The 21,033-nt window shown below is 44.5% G+C and overlaps 1 protein-coding gene across 10 annotated transcripts in view; it reads left to right on the top strand.

Annotated features, from left to right (window-relative positions):
* Nucleotides 1-21,033, top strand: part of PLCH2 (phospholipase C eta 2) — a 595,308-nt gene that overhangs the window by 513,151 nt on the left and 61,124 nt on the right. For all 10 annotated transcript variants that reach the window (XM_083163311.1, XM_083163313.1, XM_083163310.1 and 7 more), the window contains 3 exons: nt 17,227-17,319; nt 18,328-18,428; nt 18,510-18,607. In XM_083163311.1, the coding sequence (XP_083019437.1) occupies nt 17,227-17,319; nt 18,328-18,428; nt 18,510-18,607 (292 nt within the window). The remainder of the gene's footprint in view (nt 1-17,226; nt 17,320-18,327; nt 18,429-18,509; nt 18,608-21,033) is intronic.

Below are 21,033 nucleotides of genomic sequence, written 5' to 3'. Positions count from 1 at the left end.
CCCCTAGTAAATCCATGCTGTTTAAGATCATGCAGGTTACTGGAATTGAGATAATCCACAATTGTCACTTTTAATAGTGTTTCCATCAATTTCCCTACAAAGGATGTAAAGCTAAGTGTTCGGCAATTGCTTGCCTCTTCCTTGCTTCCACTTTTGTGCAGTGGTACTGTCCCCTGGAATCACTCCTGTAGCTAGTGAATGATTGAATAATAACATTAATAATAATAATTCAAGCTCTTTAGTATCCTTGGATGTATCCCTTCTGGATCCATTGATTTCTCCAAAACCTGCCTTCCTAAAATCTATACATCTTTGTTTTGTTTGATACAAGTTGGTCCTTGTCTTTATACTGTAGCATAGCATACTGATTGATAGTCTCTGGATCCTAGGTTATGTCCTACATTTATCTCTGGTATTCTGCTATAATTTGTGAAAATGTCTTATGTCTAATATTTATCTTTGAATGTGGCACCCTCACTAACTTTAGAACGTCCCCACTTCTAGTTCAATGTGAAAAAGGGATCTCCCAGTTTACATTGGGTAGATATAAGTCTCCCATGACAATTCACTCCAATTTTAAAGCCATTTCAGTTTCCTGTTCAGGTTTTCCTGGTAGTCCATAGATCACTTTAGTGCGAATGATATCCCCCAGTTTCTATGGTCACCCAAAAGGCCTCTGTTTTTTGCCCAAATATTTTGTATCAAAGTAGCATTTATGCTTTTTTTTTTAGATATGTTGCTACCCCTTCTCTGATCTTTCCTATTCTATCATTTCTAAATAAAGTGTAACATTAAGTGTAACAATATCCAAACCCTCCCTTGTCACTATTTTATCTCCCAAGCTCCTAGCATTTGCATACATAGATGTAAGAGGTCTCTTTGTGCATCTCCTATTCTTTGCTATGCTCAAACGCTTCAGTTCATAACCATTTAGGGCAGGGCTGGGCAACTACGGCCCTCCAGATGTTAATGAACTACACATCCCAGGATGCTTTGCATTAGTTTTGCTATGTGGCCATGCTGAAACTGATGCAAGGCATGCTGGGATGGGTAGTTCATCAACATCTGGAGGGCCGGTGTTGCCCAGCCCTGATTTAGGGCAATACATGAAAATGTTTTATTTTTTATTCATGTTGTACAGTATTTATCTGGATTCAGATGTGGTTTAATGTTTGATTTACTGCTTTTAAAAAGTTATAGTAAATTACCATACACCCTAAGGGCGGGATGTATTAACATACATCGCCGCCCTTCGCACTGCAGCCGCCGCGATGCTGCCGCATATGTACTAACATATGTGGCCAGCATCGGGTCGCGGTGACGGAGACCCCCGCGATACCTGTGATGTGGGCTGCGGGGGTCTCCGTCACCTCCCGGCGGCTGGCAGCGTCCCCCTGCGTCTCCTCCTCCCCCCTGAAGCCGGATGTCCTCCCGGCTGTCACACCAGGGGGAGGAGGAGATTTTGGAGAACGGGAGGGGGGGAGGAGCGCGGACGTCGTACGGCGGGAGACGAAAGAAGCCCATAGGCTTCTATAGGGTATCGCCACCCAGGGGGTGGCGATACCCAGCCTTGCGAAAACGGGGCGGACGGGGATTGATACATAGGAAAATGCCGTAAAACGGGGGTTTTACGGCATTTTCCCTTTAGTAAATCTCGCCCTTTATGAGAAAGTTAAAGCTATTGCTCAGAAGGCACCTTCTTGTAGGCCTTATTGTAAAAAAATAAGTGGTTACAGTTTGTAGTAATGCATGTATGAAACTACTTATAGAATATGGACAAATGAAAATTTACTGTAATATACTATAATATAAGAAAACAATGTAATGTAAGAGAATGGACCTCTGCAGTTCTCTTTGGAATCCTGTTCAACTGTGTCTATAACATTCAGGAGGTTTACTGCTTCTTTTTCAAAGCCAAGGATGAAGTTCCATTTTTTTCTGGTCGTCTAACAGAAATGATTTAGCTAAGTAAGGTGTATAAGTATTACGCTGCTGAATGTTCCCCTGTCTGTTACTGCTTGCAGCTGTTCAATTACACACACGCTACAGTAATTGAGACTCTCCTCTAATTTGTTCCATATTATTTAGCTTTGCTGCTGCAACAAACTTGCTTAGTGCCGACTCTATGTGAAAATGAGGATCCGCTATCTGCGGTGCTGCTTGCCCCGTGTGTCTTTTACAGCCTTTTTCTTCTGATTTGCGGAACTGATTACTAATTGGCATTCTGTTTGTGGCAAGTTGGAAGCTGTCAGCCTCAATATCAGCAGCAGTGTATGGTTTGCACCTGATGTCTGCGAATGCCGCTCAAAGCATTAAAAGGGAAATGGAGGAAACTCAGGGTGAAATGTAATATGGTGAGAGATTTGGTAAGACATTTCCAGTTTTATTAAAGCGGCAATCATTAACACTTCAAAATCAAACTGGTTTTGCCGTGTAAATGATTGCCGCTTTAAATTTTTTTGGAGATGTCTCACCAAATCTCTCACTGTCTGAATCTCTCATTCTATTAAATTTCACCTTATGTTTTTCATACTATATAGCTTAATACCAGTGCAATAACTAGGGGTATGCACGCAGGGGTGCCAGGGTTACAACTGTCCCGGGCCCCCAGCCTCTGGAGGGGCCCAGGCAGCTGCCCACAGTGGCACGGCACCACCACCCCCGCACCCGCACAAATGCCCCCACCCGGCGGCCAGGCTCGCACAATACACAGTGCAGCCTACAGAGCACCGAGCCTAGGATACAGAGGGGCTCGGCACTCTGCAGGCTGCACTGTGCAGTGAGTGCTCCGAACCCCGAGTCCCGGGAGAAGATTCTGCTGCTGCATCCCCGACACCACCGCTGGTAAGCAATTGGGGTGGGGGAGGCGGGGGTGCCGGCGCGCACGAGGGGGGGTGCCGCCGTTGGGGGCCAGGCTGAAGGTCAGTCAACATTACTAGTGGCGGCCCTGTGTGCATGCTATGGCTGTGCACAGGGTGTAGCGCAGAGCTCTACTTCCCATAAACAGTAGCCCCTCCCCCTATGTGTAATGTCATGGATTTAGGGGGCCGCACAGGCCCTGCCGCTCTGTTACAGTGCTGCATAATGAACACATCTTAGCTCCATAACCAGCTGATGCGCATGCATGGAGGACACAGGCATTTACGGTTGGTAAAACTATCCCAGGCACTAACCTTAATATCCTCTATGCTTGCCTACTGTTTTGATACATATGTCCGGGAGCATATAAAACTTACAGGAGTTCTCCCTGACTCCCAGGAGAGGATAGAACTGGAATCCATCTACTTTCCCTTGTGAAGTGGGCAAGTTGGGGGATTAATGTTAATATAATAATGATTTCTAAGAACTCACAAACGTGGTTGCCCTTCTTCTTTACAGCGATGCACCTGCCCAAGTCCAGGAAAGTTGTGGTCCATGAATGCATCCAGTAGCTTGGTAATCCATCATACAGTCCAGATTTGGCTTCCTGTGACTTCTTGGATGTGCCACAAATCAAGTGCAAGATGCGTTGGATTTGTTTTGTGTGACCAGAAGCAGCAGTGGAGAGCTTTGTGCAGCATGTAGAAGGCATACCTGCTACGGACTGGTCCAGCTGCTTCACCAAGTGGGTTGAGTGCATAGACTCCTCTGGCCAATACATTGAAAAGTTGTAGTACTTTTTTGTGAATCTGTAAGCTTATTGCACACCCCTCCTATACCTTGGTGTAGCAGCAGTCCCTACAGACCCTAAAGTTGTTTGTAGGCTGTGGATGGGATCCCGACTGTCTGACCCCTATACCACACCCACTGTGGATTGCTTCTGGGCACTGGGGATATTGTGGGGACATCGCAGGCTGACACCCTTCCAAGCCAACGTCCTGCTGTCAGTGCAGCAGACAGGAGACGCCGCCCTGGAGCACAGCACCGTGGGAGAGATGTCCCTCCCAATATGGCAATTTTGGGAGGGACATTTTCAATGGTACTGTATGAAGGGGTGGGTGCAAACACCCTCTGTGGCTGGGGTGGATTCCCCTGACGAGTAGATATTATAGGGGTGCAAAATTTGCAGTTACGCCGTTGCGTGTATACCAGAGGCAGAACTCTGGGAGGCAATGGAGTTATCTGCCGCCGGGCTCCTGCTCCCAAGGGGGCACCCCCCCAGTTATTTAAAACCAACAATATTGTTTCTGTGGCTGAGTTCTGAAATACATATGTGCTCTCTTTCTATCTATCTATCTATCTATCTAAATAGAAATATATATTTTATATAAGGTTATATAGGGTTGTGTGTGGGTGGGGGGTGGGTGCAATATATGTCTTGCCTCCAGGCAACTGGAACGAACTTACTCCACTGGTGTATACCTTATACAGGAAACATGTTGGAAAACTGTGCAAGACAGCAGGAAATGCTGCAAAGTTTATGTTTAGGTATTGACGCAGACAAATGAGCGGGGTGTCAGGAAGTGTGATATAGACCAGCCATTATATAGACTAACAGTGGGTTCTGGAGTTCACAACGATGGTTTCTGAGTTCAGAGCAGATGATTTTAGGCAGAGGTCCTACTTCAGGCATCGGGAATTCTAGCAGTAATTTGCAGAGCAGTGAATCATTTTAACCATTGAGTTTCATTACTATACTAACTGCAGTGATTTCAGGCTGTGCATTCTTATCTGTATGGCATACAAGGGTAAAAAGTAATATAATATGTGCAATTTTACAAATAAAAATAATATAGATAAAATCGAATTATATTAATAATACATGAGCCTGATGGGTACACAATGCATATTCTTGCACCTTATTTTGGGGTATTGTTAGTGGTGAACAAAGGACAGCCATAAATTCATTAGTTACACTGCAAAAGCATCTGAGGAGCCAGACAAGTGTACTGTAATCACAGTCAGTCTCAACATATAGTTTAGCAGTGGACGTTTATGGCTAATTTAGCTAATGTGGCTTCCAGCGCTAATGGAAGTTTTTGTCTGTTCTCCTAATCATGATAAATGCTCCGTGCTGCCGACATTTTCTGCAGAAATTCAGCATGGTCTGTGCTCCCGGTGGCCGATTACAGTACTGTCATGCACGTCGCCTTCCCTTTTGGCAGCCTACACGCGCTCTATCTCTTCCCTGCAGCTTCATTTGCTAATGGCCATACTAATGACGTTTTATATTAGTATTTCAAATTAATGCAACATTTAAATAAAAAGGATTGTACTGTATACAATTTTATTTAGCTCAATTATTTGGTAAATATTTAATTAAAACTTCTATGGGGGGGGAGGGGGCAAGATTAGTAGAACTTAGAAAAAAATACAGAAAGTTGAATAGGAATCGTATTCCTGGCAGGGGCTTATTGAAAGTGGTATGCGTCGCTAGGTTGACAGCATAGGCCTGCGCACATTGAGTGTTAGGGGTGCACATGCACCACCTGATGCTGCGCCCAGCCTTATGAACACCTCCCTGCCGCTAGCAATACCAGCAATACCTTTTTACCAAAAACGTTTGTTTTTTTAGAACTGTATTCCATTTAAAGAAGTGCCCATCAATCAATGGGATGCAGTCAAAATCCGGAATGGGTCAAAATCCGGAATGGGTCAAAATCCGGAATGGGTCAAAATCCGGAATGGGTCAAAATCCGGAATGGGTCAAAATCCGGAATGGGTCAAAAATTCGGAATGGGTCAAAATCCCGAATGGGTCAAAATCCCAACATGGTCAAAATCCCAACATGGTCAAAATCCCGACATTTAAAATCCCGACATTTAAAATCCCGACATTTAAAATCCCGACATGGTCAAAATACAGACATACTGTATAGAATGTACAGGTAAAACAGTCAACATGACTTTCAGTCGACAGGTCGCCAAGGGTTTTTTCACTGTTTTTTGACCCAACATGTGCCGACAGGCGGTATTTCATGCACTACCATACACTATGGTGTGGTGGGAGAATAAAATAGTGTGCCCGAAACATACCGAGCGAAGCGAGGGGCTGCGGTTCACTTCCAACTGTGTCCGTGTCGACATTCGGGTCAAAAAAACAGTGAAAAACCCCATGTCGACCTGTTGACCGAAAGTAATGTTGACTGTTTCACCTGTACATTCTATATGTTGGTATTTTTAATGTCGGGATTTTGACCGTCGGGATTTCATACCGAATCCGTTTTTGACTTTATTTGCATGCACTGTTACACAGAGTAATTAGAAGGAGATTACGGTGTGGCTGAGAGACGTTTTATACTGTAGCGAATGCCAGTCGATGATGGTACACACGCCTGATTGGCGGTGTTAGACACACCCAATGGGCGGTGATAGACATGCCCAGTAGGTGGTACTACACACACCCTTTTGACGGTGCACCGCTTAATAAAATGTGCTGCGCATGCCTATGGTTGACAGTCAAAAGGACGACCACTACTGGTCAACAGTGAATTGGTGGACACATGAAACGGTCGACATGGTCAACATGCCGGTACAAGTAAAATGTGGCCGTGAAAAGGGTTGACATATAGGAGAAGGTTTACATGAGCTTTTCTCTATTTCTCTATGTCGACATGGATGCTGCACTCTGTATACTATTATATCTTCCCTCTATATCCACTGGGATGGTAAAGTATGAACACGTCGGTTAAAAAACAAATCATGAAAAACTCATGTCTACCTTTTTTCCATTTCTACCTTCTTCATGTCGACCATATGCTTGGGTCCTTTTGATAATGTCGATCTAATGTACAGTATGTTGACCTTTTTCATTTGTCGATCTTGACTGTTGACCAATAGTGGTCGATCTACTGGCGGTTGACCTAGATACTGTCAACTTAATGACCACATACCATGAGGAGGGTGCCCCCCTGTGCATTCCGTCTTTCCGCTTTCTTTGGTAACATACCTAGTAACATACATAGTAATTAAGGTTGAAAAAAGAAGTTGGTCCATCAAATTCAACCTATCCAACTTCAAACTACTGACTTGAGTAAGTCATTTACATGATTCCTTTAGTGGCCAAGAATTTACCCAGTTTTGATTTAAATTTAACAGTAGTTGCCGTAACCACCCCCACCGGCAATGAGTTCCAGAATTGCTTTCTCGCAATACTCCCATAAAAGACAGGGGGCAGTTGGGTTCAATCGAATCTTTCCCGCCAAACCTCATTGGAAGATCTGACTCTTTTGTATCCAGCTCCTAATAGTACAGACGAGTGCATAACATGTAAATTATTTGTTGTGCATCCACTGTGTGCGGAAAGTTGTGGTTCCATGCACAAGCATCCTTCATCCACCACAGAATCAGAATCAAAATCCAAGCGCTTCTCTATACTACAATATTGGGGAGGAAAGAGTAATCTTTACCGGCTCCCGTCGGTATCTCTTCATCAGAAAGTCATGTGGACGTTCTAAAGAAACACCTCCGCGTTACTGAGAGGGGTTACACTGTGCACGATGCTGCTTTCATTCGGTTCTATCCGGTTCATATGATGTCACCTTGCTTTTTGCCTTAAACAATAAAATTGTGTTTTAGATCGATGTTCCCAGGAGTGGTTTAGTACCCAGTGCTAATGGAAGCAACGCCATTCCCAGCATTTGATTTCTAGGAATGTAATGAGGTGTGATATGCAGAGATATCCAGAGCGAGCCTGAGGTTATCAATACACAGTGCTTTTGTAAATATTCAGTGCTAGCCACAGCAATTTGCACATGAGATTACACAGGATAATGTTTTCTACAGAATCACAGCAGTCTCATATACAGAACATTGTAATGTGGGTTTTTTTGTTTGTTTTTTGGGACGCTGCAGTTCAGTGTAAAAAGGAGAGATGATATAAAAAGAATTCTGATTGTTATATTTGAAAGATGTTCCATAAGTCAGTAAGGTTACTGACCTCAAGGGGATTTTTCACCTTGAAGAACCATTAACTGGTCCTAATTATCGACATAAGCCATTCCTCTACCCACAGCCTAGACCTTATCCCCCACACTGCAGTTTAATCCTTACCCCCTTCTCAATGCCTAACCCTAACTCCACCCTCCCTGCAACATATCTCTAACCTTTCTTTCCCCACAGCCTAACCCTAACTCCCCCCCCCCCTCCCCACCCTAGTGCCTAATCCTAATCACACACACACACCCCACCCTAGTGCCTAAACCTAATCCCCCCCTTCCCTACACCTGCCAACTGCTAGCCAGGCCTCCATATTTACGGATAGGGATCCCGGCTGTCAGTATTCTGGGATCCTGATGTATGTGGAGCTCCGGCGCCAGTCATGTGCAGCTAGTTGGGATGTCGGCATAAACAAGTTGCAAATGAGATACTAATACTATACATACATAGCCCACAGCGTATTACTGTGGACAGCTTTTGGCATCTGTCCAGGGTACTTACTATGAGATCTGGCTGCATTTTGCTTCAGCTTATAAAACAGGGATTGAACGCTCTTGGATCATTATGGAAGAGCACTATAATGTGGTCAAATACTATACTTCAGCACTTATGATAGTTCTCAGATAAGATCTATCTATCTAGGGGCGGATTGGGTTGGAAAACCAGCCCAGGAAAGATCTGGAAGCAGCCCTAATGGGGTCGGGGTCTGCTGAGGGGCTGGGGGCGGGATGTTTTAACATCCGCAGCCCTTCGCCGCCCCCCTTCGCCGCCCATCGCCTACATAATTATCACATGTGCTCTAACATATGCGATAATTATGGCAAAGGGCAGCTCTTGCGTTAAGAGCTGTCCTTTGCGGTGAGAGTCAGCGGGTCCCATCGGGAGCCGGCGGCTCCCCCCTCCCTCCCTTACGCGGTCGGCTTACAGTTTACACTGACTGTACTGCCGGTGCTGCTGCTGTGCCGGGCTCTCCTCCTCCCTACACCCGGAAAAGGATCACAGTGCAGGGAGGAGCATTCGAACAAGTCTCAAGAAGCATTAGAACAAGAACCCCTTCAGTATGTTGTTATAGTGCCCACAAAGTTCCGGTTACGCCCCTGAACCGTAGTGCCTAGTTTACTGTAGGTGAGAAGTTGAACAAGGTGTGCTTGGTTACCTCCAGGAGAGAAAAGCAGTGTGTATGTGTGTCGCCAGCTTTTTATGCGGACACCCATAAAACACTTGGGCGTTCCCCCTGGTCCTACCCTGTGTCCGACCCACACAGAGAATGTCCCAGCAAGAGTGTTCCGAATTCAGATCGCTATGACCTATCCTGAATCGGCCCCTAAAAGTAGATTTCCGTCCTCAGAAAGGGTATGTATGATCATAATGAACAGCTGTGTGGTGGATTTAGACTATTCTGTAACTGTGGAATAAAAAGATAAAGCTGAAACAGATGCCGGTAATTTAATGAAAAACCCGACCAAAGATTTTACCGCTCACGATTTGAAGTAGAAACTCTGTAATTGAAGCTGCGGATCTTCTACACATTTTAATCTTCGAGTAAGAAGCGAAGATCCGCTACGGAGAAGGTTTTCATTAATTCACAAATTAGTTTTCAGAAGGTAAAATGCCAGCAAGCTTGCAGGGTTTACAATCAGTGCAAATCAAAAAATATCGAATATTTTTTACAGAAGACTACCCAAAAGAACATTGTGTAGGTTTCTAATTCCATTTACCGATTTTAGTGCTTAGAATATTCAGGATCGTGCTTGCCAGTAATTTGGTCGTTGGGTCAGTCAGTAACACTGTAACACACACACACACACAATGATGTGTCAGTAATGACCCATCGTTAATTACCGTTGTTCATTTTCACCTTTGAAGTGAGAATGAAGGACCTCCGCATTGCAGGTGATCGCTGGTGCACGACGGATGACAAACGACCACATAGGATGCAGGACCTTTTTCTATTGAAAAAACAAACAATGTTAATGACCATAGTCAAATTGACCTGCATGGATAGACGATGGCTATGGTCTTTAACGACCCACGGGTACACGCATCGTTGGTAGTCGTCTGTCATTGGCAGCATAAACAGTAGACGATGAAAAAGATTCACCTGCTAAACGACTGACAAGCTCCTGGCAGCAGCTCCACAATTTCCAGCAACTTCTCTCGGCCACGCCCCCTTCTCGGCAGGTGGTACATTGAATCCCGCCTGCCAAGTCTGTGTCAAGCCCGCCGAGAACAGGACATGGTCACGGCTGTTGGGCCAGCCCGACAGTCGTGACCCTGCATTGAATATACCCCTTAGTTGGAGAGAAGCGCTAGTCAGCCTGTTCCAGCAGCATATTTCATTGTCCGTTAAGTCCGACACTGGTGCTACTATACTCATATACTACTAAGGTGATTCATTTTAATATCATCAAATGTAATGTCTCTACGGCAAACCGTTTCAATTCTAAATAGAACAAGTGAAAGAAAGCACTCTAGTCTACGAGCTAAATTTAATAGGGTGTGAGAACCAGAAAGTGAAAGATTTTGGGAGATTTTTTTTAAATGATAAACTTGAGTCAGCATGGACTGCGTCCTTTCGCTTCGTTCGCCACGCTTTGGGCATGGAGTCTCCCTACGTTCGGCACACTATTAAAGTCTCACTCTATGCCAGGGGGCGCTGTGAGGTCCAGTGACAGGTGTAGACGCTGTAGCTGCATGTTACTTTGACTCCGTCCATCTCCTACTAGCGCGGCTGCAGGAAGCGCTGATGACTGAATTCAGCCAATCAGCAACTGGCAAGTCTTTTTGAAGTCATCAGCGCTTCCCGCCGCAGCGCTAGTAGGAGACGGACGGAGTCAAAGTAAGATGCCGCTACAGCGGCTACACCATTCTTGCCTCACATGCTGCAGCTTCAACGGAGGAGAGGAGGCTGAGCTAGGAAGCCCGGAGAGCCACACCCAGCTGTCCGCCGCCGCCCCACGTGACCCAGCCCGGCCATTCACAGCAGGACGCACATGGCTGAGTCGGAGGGCGGGTCACTGGTGACAGCAGCAGCATGGGATGAGGAGGAGAAGGGCAGCAGCCGTGGCGGTGAGAGGACTGTGCGGGGAGGGGGGGGTCTCCGGCGCCAGGGACAAGGCGTCATTTGGTCTGGTCCCCCCTGTCAGCTGCTAAGCAGCGGGGAATAAACGCTGTGCGCATGCGCACAACGTCTATTCCCGCAGCCAGGGGGCTGGGGGCATGGCTAGAGGCTCACAGAGCCTCTGGGTCATGCCCCCATAGCGGCAAAATGGGGGTGTGGCCTCGCGGGAGAGCCGCGATTATAGGCCACGCCCCCAATTAGGCCACCCCCCCCCCGAAAATTTCCCGTCTACGGAGCTTTGAAAGTTGGGAGGTATGCTTTCAGAAAGGGGGGGGGGGGGGGCACCAAATGACTGCCTTGCCCCGGGCGCCGGAAACCATAGTTTCGGCCCTGCAGTAACACAGTGTCCTAAATAATATGGAACACTTGCTCAGTATAGTTGCATGGGTACTTGTGTATTAGCAGGGCGCCCACTAAGCAAATTGCTTAGTGGGCTATTCTGTGTAAGAAAATCGCATCGCATCGAATGCGATCGCACCGCCTGCAAAATCGCATGCGATCACATGCGATTTTATAGGGTGTGATGCCATTAAATTTACTATTCACTTCTATGAGATGCAATGAGATTTAGGCACCCCCCACTATCCACGCCATCCCAAAGAGTGGCGGCGGAACGCATCCTCACGACCTTTTCATACCCCCAATATCCACTTCGGCGTGTGGCCGGGCGGCTTCACCCTGCCTGTCTCCACTTCAGGGAGACGGGCGGGGTTCTGGGCGGCGGGGAGCTCCATCGGAACGGGGCGTGTAAGCATCTTGTGTGCCCCCTTCTGGCGGCTGGCGGGGGCCTCTAGACAGAATTGCCAGTCCCTGCATGCATGTCCCCGGCTCCATCTGTGTATATATATTTCATTTAGCATTTTTACCCATTGGAATCTAAAACACTGAATGACCCAGAGCCTGATAAAATATTCAGAACATGCCAGCATCTTTGCAGTGAAACAGAGACCCATTAAATTGGCAATTACCACTCCCAGAAGACAAAAATGTGCCAAGTCTTAGAGAAGGAATGAAATGATCTTCCTACATGGACTCAGAGCTAGAAAAATCTAATTGCAATTGGTCGCATCAAATTACTTGAGACCTACAAATAAGTATCATGATGTAATAAAATACACACATGGGCTTAATTCATCAAACGCAAGCCATCTCCTGTACCTTCCTTCCACATTCTCCAATCGTTCATATTAGCAATTAAGCTACTTATGAGCCCGGTGTATGACAAAAGCTCTGCTGTGATGATGCCACAGTTTTACTGAGATGCGGACAGGACCTAGATTCTGACATCATTGAGGGCCAGATGCGCTAAGCTTCAAAAAGGATAACATGGGGCCTTATTTTGGTTCATTCTTTCTGACAAAATCCTTCTTAGATGGGCAAAACCATGTGCACTGCAGGTGGGGCAGGTGTTACTTGAGCAGAGAGAATTAGATTTGGGTGGGGTTTTACTTCAAAGTGAGATCTATATTGCAGTGTAAAAATAAAGCTGTCAGTATTTTCCCTGCACAGAAACAAAATTACTCACCCAAATCTAATTCTCTCTGCACAAGTAACACCTGCCCCACCTGCAGTGCACATGGTTTTGCCCATCTAAGAAGGATTTTGTCAGAAAGAATGAACCAAAATAAGGCCCATGGAGAGTTATAAACAACTAACCAATCAGCTCCTGCCTGACATTTTTCAAACACAGTCTGTGACGTGTCACTTTTGAAGCTTAGTGCATTTGGCCCCTGATTTGTTGATTTAAAAATATGATGTAAAGCTTTTACGTCCAAAATGCCACAACAATACCTAAGGTTGAATTACTTTAAAATGTGTAAGAAGCTGGCAAAATATTACAGGGTTATCGTTCCAATGACCCAAATGGTTATCTGGATGAAGGATGATTGTGCAGTGTGTGTGGGAGCATTTCCAAAAACACTCAAAATCAGTCAAATCTCATATGTTCGTTCCAACAAGTTGATTAAGAAAGAAATGTTTTCCGTAACCACTTGATCCAGATGATTATCATTCAGCGTAGGGTTACGATAGGACACTCACTCCCTTCACTCAATTTGATGATTGTGAGCACAGACATAGATAGACACTCATTGCATATTACTGCACCTTTGGTACTTTTAGCACAGGGCTGGTTCCCCCCCCCCCCCCCAAGATCACAGGAAAACCCCTGTGGGATCCCCATCCTTATTTAAGGGGGGCATGGGTCATAAGGTTGACAGTGTCTAGGCTGACAGTCAAAAGGTTGACCACTATTGCTCAACGGGCTAAAGGTCAACATGAGGTTTCTCCGCTGGGGTGGCTCACTGTAATTGTAGGTTAGTGCAGTGGTTCCCACACTGTGCGCCTAGGCACCTTGGAGCGCCTTGAGGCTTTTGCAGGGGCTCCTCCGGTTGGTAGTCCAGGACCAAATCCAAATATTTATGGTCAAAGTGAAAAGCAAAACCAGTGGTGGTAGCTGCCCATCATAAAACATATGGACAATCATAAGTACAGCTCTTTACACACCACATGACTACACCTAAGGGTGACAGGTAGGTACAGTTTACTTAATTTAAGGTTGTTTTCAAAACCTATTAATAAACTTTTATGAAAAAAAAGACCTGATTCTGTGCTCTAGGCTGCCATGCATCAAGGAAGCTTGGGAACCAATGGGTTGGTGAATACATACACAAGGTAACTCGCCTGCTAATAGAGTAACCTTGTATAATTTAAGTGACTGAAGTCTCACCGCTAGAGTAGTGGGACATCGGTGGACCAGGGCACATCGGGGATTTTCATTGCAGTCCTGTCCGAGCCGTCCTTCATGTTTTTGGCTTGCAAATTGATGGAAATTTGAATGCTATTGTATTTTATTTTCAGGTGATGTGGCCTACGAATCAATTCCTACGCCATTAAATGTGTGAAGTGCTTTCCATGGAAACATATTTAGAGTTAATTTATAAATAATAGAATGAATGATTAAGTCATTCCTTATATGGTGCACAATCTTTCTGGTGTCAACACTGACCGTGTTTCAATTATAAATTAAAAGGGTCTTAAAATGTTCTCATGAGAATTTCCTGTATCGAACACCCCGTTACCTGTTTGACCGTACTATGCCTACACCCAGCCTAACTGTGGGGCAGTTGTACGAAGTATCATTAAGGGGAAGAAGTGGTATCGTGTGCTGATGCCACTTCTCCCCCATGTAAGGAGGAGCCGCCATTTGGTAATAGACAGAGGCGCTAGATGCACTTGTCCATAACGACGCTGAGCATTCCGCCCCCTGCCGCTATCGACTTTGACCGCTGCAGGCGGTGATGCCCTATCCCCACAGCAGGGACGTCGCTGTCCTTGCTGCAGGCTCTGTGCTGTGTAGGATATCTCACGTGAGTAGTGAGATGTCGCGCATGCCCAGTGAGCCGGCCGGGCAGGCAGAGACAGATCGTCATTCTAAACTGATGTGCTGTCTCCAGAAGGGAACGTCGCCGAAGAGGGGAGTTTGCGCTCCCCCGCCTCTACGGACAAGACATTAAGACAAGATGTTAATGCATCTTGTCTGTTTCCCTTCCTGTTTCACCTCGTTAATGAGGCTAAGCAGGAAGTCTTATTGCGGCGCTGTAATACTCTACCCCTGAGTTTCCATAGTAACAAAAAGCTGAAGGTTTGTATACTCCACAATCATTTTGTGGTAGCTGCTGGCAGCTTTGTATAATCGCTTATGTCGTTTTGTGAGCATTGAAGGCGGCAATGTCAGCTGCATAACTTACACATCTGCATCAGTGTGAGGTACATATGGTATAATGTTGCTGATGTATTAAGCCTGATAAAAGTGGAAGGTGATCATGCACCAGCCAATCAGCTGTGTTTGAAAAATGACAGTTAAGGCCCATAGGGCCAGATGTATCAAGCTTCACAAAGTGATAAAGTGGAGAGTGATAAACAACCATCCAATCAGCTCTTACCTGATATTTTTCAAAACCAGCCTGTAACATGGCAGGTAGGAGCTGATTGGCTGGCTGTTTATCACTCTCCACTTTATCACTTTGTGAAGCTTGATACATCTGGCCCTTACACACTAGCCGATGCCCCCCGAAATTGAGGGGGCAAGCATCAACAAGTGCATACATGCTTTGCCGATTCCTGCTCTGAGGTGACCTCCCTCCTCTGGACATGCTTGGACGAGGTCATTAAGGATGTGCAGGAAGTGAGTGTACACACTAGGCGATATTGACCTCAATATTGCTCGGAAAGCCGTTTCTGAGCGATATTGTCAACAATATCTCCAAGTATGTATGGGGCTTTAGGAGTTGATTGGTTGGTGCATTATTACCTTTCACTTTATGTCCTCTTTATCACTTTACCAGGCTTATCTGCCACAATGTTATTGCTTAAATCACTAATCTATTTACAAGTAAAGCAGAAAGCAGTGACTCCGCCATTTTCCCGTAGAGATTGCATCTCTTATGGTGTGTACCAGGGGTTAAAGTGAGGGGGAACAGGGTGGAACTGAGTTCCACCACCTCTGTGAGGTGGAACATTTTAACCTCCACATTGGCCGTGCACAGTAATTCTCACAGAAAAGCATTCTAGTTTGCAGGGGGATGACAAAAACCCTACCACTGTCTCTGCCTAATTGGGTAAGGGGTGTAATTAGGTGGCATAGAGAAATGAGTTCCCCACCTCTGAATGACCACTTTATGCCCTGGTGTGTACACTACACAGTGCAATTTAGCCATCGATTTTGACTATATAGTTTAAATCGAATCGGGATTGCGCAGACATCGTATGGAGATAGAACAAGTTTTTAAGCTTTCTATCCCGATTCGATGCCGATGTGCGCTCCCGTTCAGCTAAAATCGAAAAAGCCAAATAGACAGGGCAGCGATGACTATGTAGTGCAGATTGAATGTAGATAGTATGAATTTTATGTATATACAGAGTTAGCAAAGATTGCATAGCACTCAATTCTTATTTGAATAGCAAAGGAATCTCACCGTGTGTACACACAATAACCGTATAAAGTATATTTATTTATTTATTCAGTTAGTGTTTTGACATTTGTGAAAGAAAAGTGCATTTGAAATCACTGCCTGTCTTACTAATCCTGTGGAAAAGCTGATGGTCAAATTTCAGCTCTATGGTCCCATCGACACCTGATAAGAAAATTAGTTTTCATGCTAGCTGCCTAGTACAGTAATTGGATATTCATGTATTGGATATGCATGGAATAAATGTCAGGGGAGAGTATGAAAATGCTGCATTATTTATTTCTCTCTCCCGCTACAGAGGTGCGCATAAATGCGCTGTAATCTCCACGTAAATTCTAGAGGAGATCTGAGAGAGGAACACATAAAAAACAAAGCATGGAAACTTGATTTTTAGGGAAGTTTTAATACCACTGCAGTACAGATCTGGGCACAGCGGTGGGCCTGCAGCCCTCCCCAGTTGTTGCGCCACAGCGCACCCTAGCGCCAGTATCTGTTAATATCAAGCAGATGAAGTTTAAAATACTGCATATTTATTGAGAAACCTACTGAATATTTATGAAGAATATTTGTTTGACTGCCTCCCTGTAACTGGTTACAGAAATGTGTGTGGCATTATTCCTCCCATTCACATGCCTCCTGGTGTTCGTTCTCACTGCAGTCTAGCAAATGAATTGGTTTATTGGGATGTGCATTGCAGTATTTTACAGTGTTAGATACAGGCGTGGAGCTTAATAATCACTTCTCATATCCGCAGTGCAAAACATCAAGCGCAACATTAAATATGTTTACAAACAAATCTTCGGTAGTTTCAGACAACATGTGGCTCCACAGCTATTAAATGCAAGTCAAATCTTGTCCTTCCAGCCAGCTCTAATTTACAGTAAACGATACGACTGATCAGACCAGTTGACTTAATTATTAAAATTATGAAACATTTTGGTTCATTGGCCTTTGTTAGCTATCTTTTACTTTCTGACATGTCCTAGGCAATGATAGGAAATCGAATTTCAGCAACAAAATCACCGATTCCGATGTCGCTACCTGCATTGTTCCCACAGTCATCTTCAGCTAATAGAGACGTTCTGTTTTATTATGGTCATTAGGCAGATCTCTGCAGTGTGCAGCGTTCCACCGTTTCATTATGGCTGGCTGTAGGTTAACAGAGATGTAAATTTAGTGAAATTAGAGCACCAACAATGGTGCAGGGAATCTGCCTGCACATACATACTATTAACATACACTACAGTAAATAATATTTGTGTTTCATTTTCTCTTTTAGAGTAAGATGGAAGAAGAGACCGAGTCTGGGGAAGAGCCGAGTCCAAACAAGCGTCAAAGCCGTTCTTTGATGGGAAGTTTTTCAAAGCGGAAGGTGAATTGCCTTCCCTTATCATCGTCATGTATACCACCGCCATTCTTGTACTATGAAAAATAATTACTAGATATTGTGCAAGTAGGCACACTGCCAGATGGGGTGTATCCTGCTCCACCCAAGAGGTGTAACTAGAGCCACTTAAGGGCATGTTCAACAATACCAGGTGGAACTTTTAGTATTGTGTGAACAGGTTTGTGAAGGGGTGGCTTAGAAGGGATATGATTAGACTATGGTTGCCTATCCTCCCACGTACTGCAGGAGGCTCCTGTTTTAGCCATAAATCTCCTGCTGCCCTGCATTGAACTCCTAATCTCCTGGATTCTTTAGATTTTTCCAGGGGTGTTTTTTTTTTGCAAGAACAGTGATTTGCTATAATGATTTGGGATGAAAAAAAGCACATCCAATAAATATAGGTAGTGCCTTACAAGTACGGTAGCCAACTTGATCCTGGGATTTGGCCCTAAAATTGTCGGAATTTGAATCCTGGGATTGAAGTTTCCAATCCTGGTAGCGTCTGAGCGTACGCTCAGACACTGCCAGGCTGCTCCCATCTTTGGCTGTGCGGCTCTGCACAGCATGACGTGGTCAGAGGTCACTCTGTGCAGCCGGTCAGCCGCACCACCGCTCTGCCACTCCCAAGTGCCACGGTCCAACCCACCCCACTCCACCCCACCCCACTCCTATAGTTGCAAACAAGAAACCCAATATTGCAGACAGCAATGTTCGTATCAATCAATACTTTCAAAACTCCCCAAAATATATTGTTGTTTCTAATGTCATGTAGAAATCTCTTGCATCAACAAGCATCAACAACATATAGACCTCTCTATATGTATAGCTAGGCATGCCCTTTTGGCAGAGTGTGACACACCCCTTAGAAGACGTGGTGTGCTTTGTCCGGTGCATCCTACTATAATCTCCTGGATTCTAGTTTTCAAATGTAGGTAAGTATGGATTAGACTCTAAACATACATCACATTTAGATCAACTGTATTTTGTCTTTAGAAAAAAGGAGGACGGATTAAAAAGTGTTCCAGTTTGGAAGAAGGTGAAGATAGTCTAGATCAGCAAGGAAGCCTAGCGCGAGCATCGTTACACTATAGCAGGTATAACAATTCCTTGGCTTTAGGTGTGTCCTTTACTTTTGAATGTTTTGGTTAATGAAACCGCTTGTTTTTATTCACTAGAATAAACAGGCAAAAGAAGACGATGAAGCTTTCAAGGGCGCTGTCAGATTTGGTGAAATACACAAAGTCTGTGGGTATCCACGATGTGGAATCAGAAGGTACATTACAGCAAGTCCTTACGTGAATCTGCATGTGTGTACTGCAATAACAGAACATCCCTAAGTGACGTACTGCAATAACAGAACATCCCTAAGTGACGTACTGCAATAACATAACATCCCTAAGTGACGTACTGCAATAACATAACATCCCTAAGTGACGTACTGCAATAACATAACATCCCTAAGTGACGTACTGCAATAACAGAACATCCCTAAGTGACGTACTGCAATAACAGAACATCCCTAAGTGACGTACTGCAATAACAGAACATCCCTAAGTGAAGTACTGCAATAACATAACATCCCTAAGTGACGTACTGCAATAACATAACATCCCTAAGTGACGTACTGCAATAACATAACATCCCTAAGTGACGTACTGCAATAACAGAACATCCCTAAGTGACTTACTGCAATAACATAACATCCCTAAGTGACGTACTGCAATAACAGAATATCCCTAAGTGAAGCACTGCAATAACAGAACATCCCTAAGTGACATACTGCAATAACGGAACATCCCTAAGTGACGTACTGCAATAACATAACATCCCTAAGTGACGTACTGCAATAACATAACTTCCCTAAGTGACGTACTGCAATAACATAACATCCCTAAGTGACATACTGCAATAACATAACATCCCTAAGTGACATACTGCAATAACATAACATCCCTAAGTGACGTACTGCAATAACATAACATCCCTAAGTGACGTACTGCAATAACATAACATCCCTAAGTGACGTACTGCAATAACATAACATCCCTAAGTGACGTACTGCAATAACAGAACATCCCTAAGTGACGTACTGCAATAACATAACATCCCTAAGTGACGTACTGCAATAACATAACATCCCTAAGTGACGTACTGCAATAACATAACATCCCTAAGTGACGTACTGCAATAACATAACATCCCTAAGTGACGTGCTGCAATAACAGAACATCCCTAAGTGACGTGCTGCAATAACATAACATCCCTAAGTGACGTACTGCAATAACAGAACATCCCTAAGTGACGTACTGCAATAACAGAACATCCCTAAGTGACGTACTGCAATAACAGAACATCCCTAAGTGACGTACTGCAATAACAGAACATCCCTAAGTGACGTACTGAAATAACAGAACATCCCTAAGTGACGTACTGCAATAACAGAACATCCCTAAGTGACGTACTGCAATAACAGGACATCCCTAAGTGACGTACTGCAATAACAGAACATCCCTAAGTGACGTACTGCAATAACAGAACATCCCTAAGTGACGTACTGCAATAACAGAACATCCCTAAGTGACGTACTGCAATAACAGAACATCCCTAAGTGACGTACTGCAATAACAGAACATCCCTAAGTGACGTACTGCAATAACGGAACATCCCTAAGTGAAGCACTGCAATAACGGAACATCCCTAAGTGACGTACTGCAATAACGGAGCATCCCTAAGTGACGTACTGCAATAACGGAACATCCCTAAGTGACGTACTGCAATAACATAACATCCCTAAGTGACGTACTGCAATAACATAACATCCCTAAGTGACGTACTGCAATAACATAACATCCCTAAGTGACGTACTGCAATAACATAACATCCCTAAGTGACGTACTGCAATAACGGAACATCCCTAAGTGACGTACTGCAATAACGGAACATCCCTAAGTGACGTACTGCAATAACGGAACATCCCTAAGTGACGTACTGCAATAACATAACATCCCTAAGTGACGTACTGCAATAACAGAACATCCCTAAGTGACGTACTGCAATAACATAACATCCCTAAGTGATGTACTGCAATAACATAACATCCCTAAGTGATGTACTGCAATAACATAACCTAAAAATTGCTAAGTGAATATTCTCTTCCTAAATTTATGTTCTTTAGGTACTTACAGCTGAGAAGTGTTGTAACTCAAAGTAATCGGGACAAACCTATTAATATATGCCCAAACCCGGTAAAAAAAATTATTTCTAAGTTGAGTAGCACTAAAGGTGCCCATACACGGTCCGTTTAACGGATCCGTTCGGCACTTAATTAGCACGCATCGGATCGCATCCCTAGTGCATGCACTGTGATCCGATGCGATGTGTACCTAGTACAAAAAGGACCGTGTATGGGAGACTTTAGAGGCTGTCAAGGTGTTACAAGTTCTTGTCTATTGCAACCCAAGGGGAAGATCTGGGAAAATTAAGGCAGAAATGGGCCGTGGATATTACTGAATTAAACTCAGAGAATTGGAACCAGGCCTTGGCGGCTCCGGGATTAGCCACTAGTTCCATTAGAGTACATCATATACAACTTAATATTCTTCATCGTACCTATTTAACTCCGGAAAGGATGAGTAGATTTTCTGAAAGAACTTGTAATAGATGCCCCAAATGTAAAGTATCGGGCTGCAATTTCTGGCA

Source organism: Crinia signifera, chromosome 19 (assembly GCF_055691185.1).
Source record: "Crinia signifera chromosome 19, ASM5569118v1, whole genome shotgun sequence".
Taxonomy (NCBI): domain Eukaryota; kingdom Metazoa; phylum Chordata; class Amphibia; order Anura; family Myobatrachidae; genus Crinia; species Crinia signifera.
Note: the sequence above shows the minus strand (reverse complement) of the source record. Positions and strands in the feature narration are given on the sequence as shown.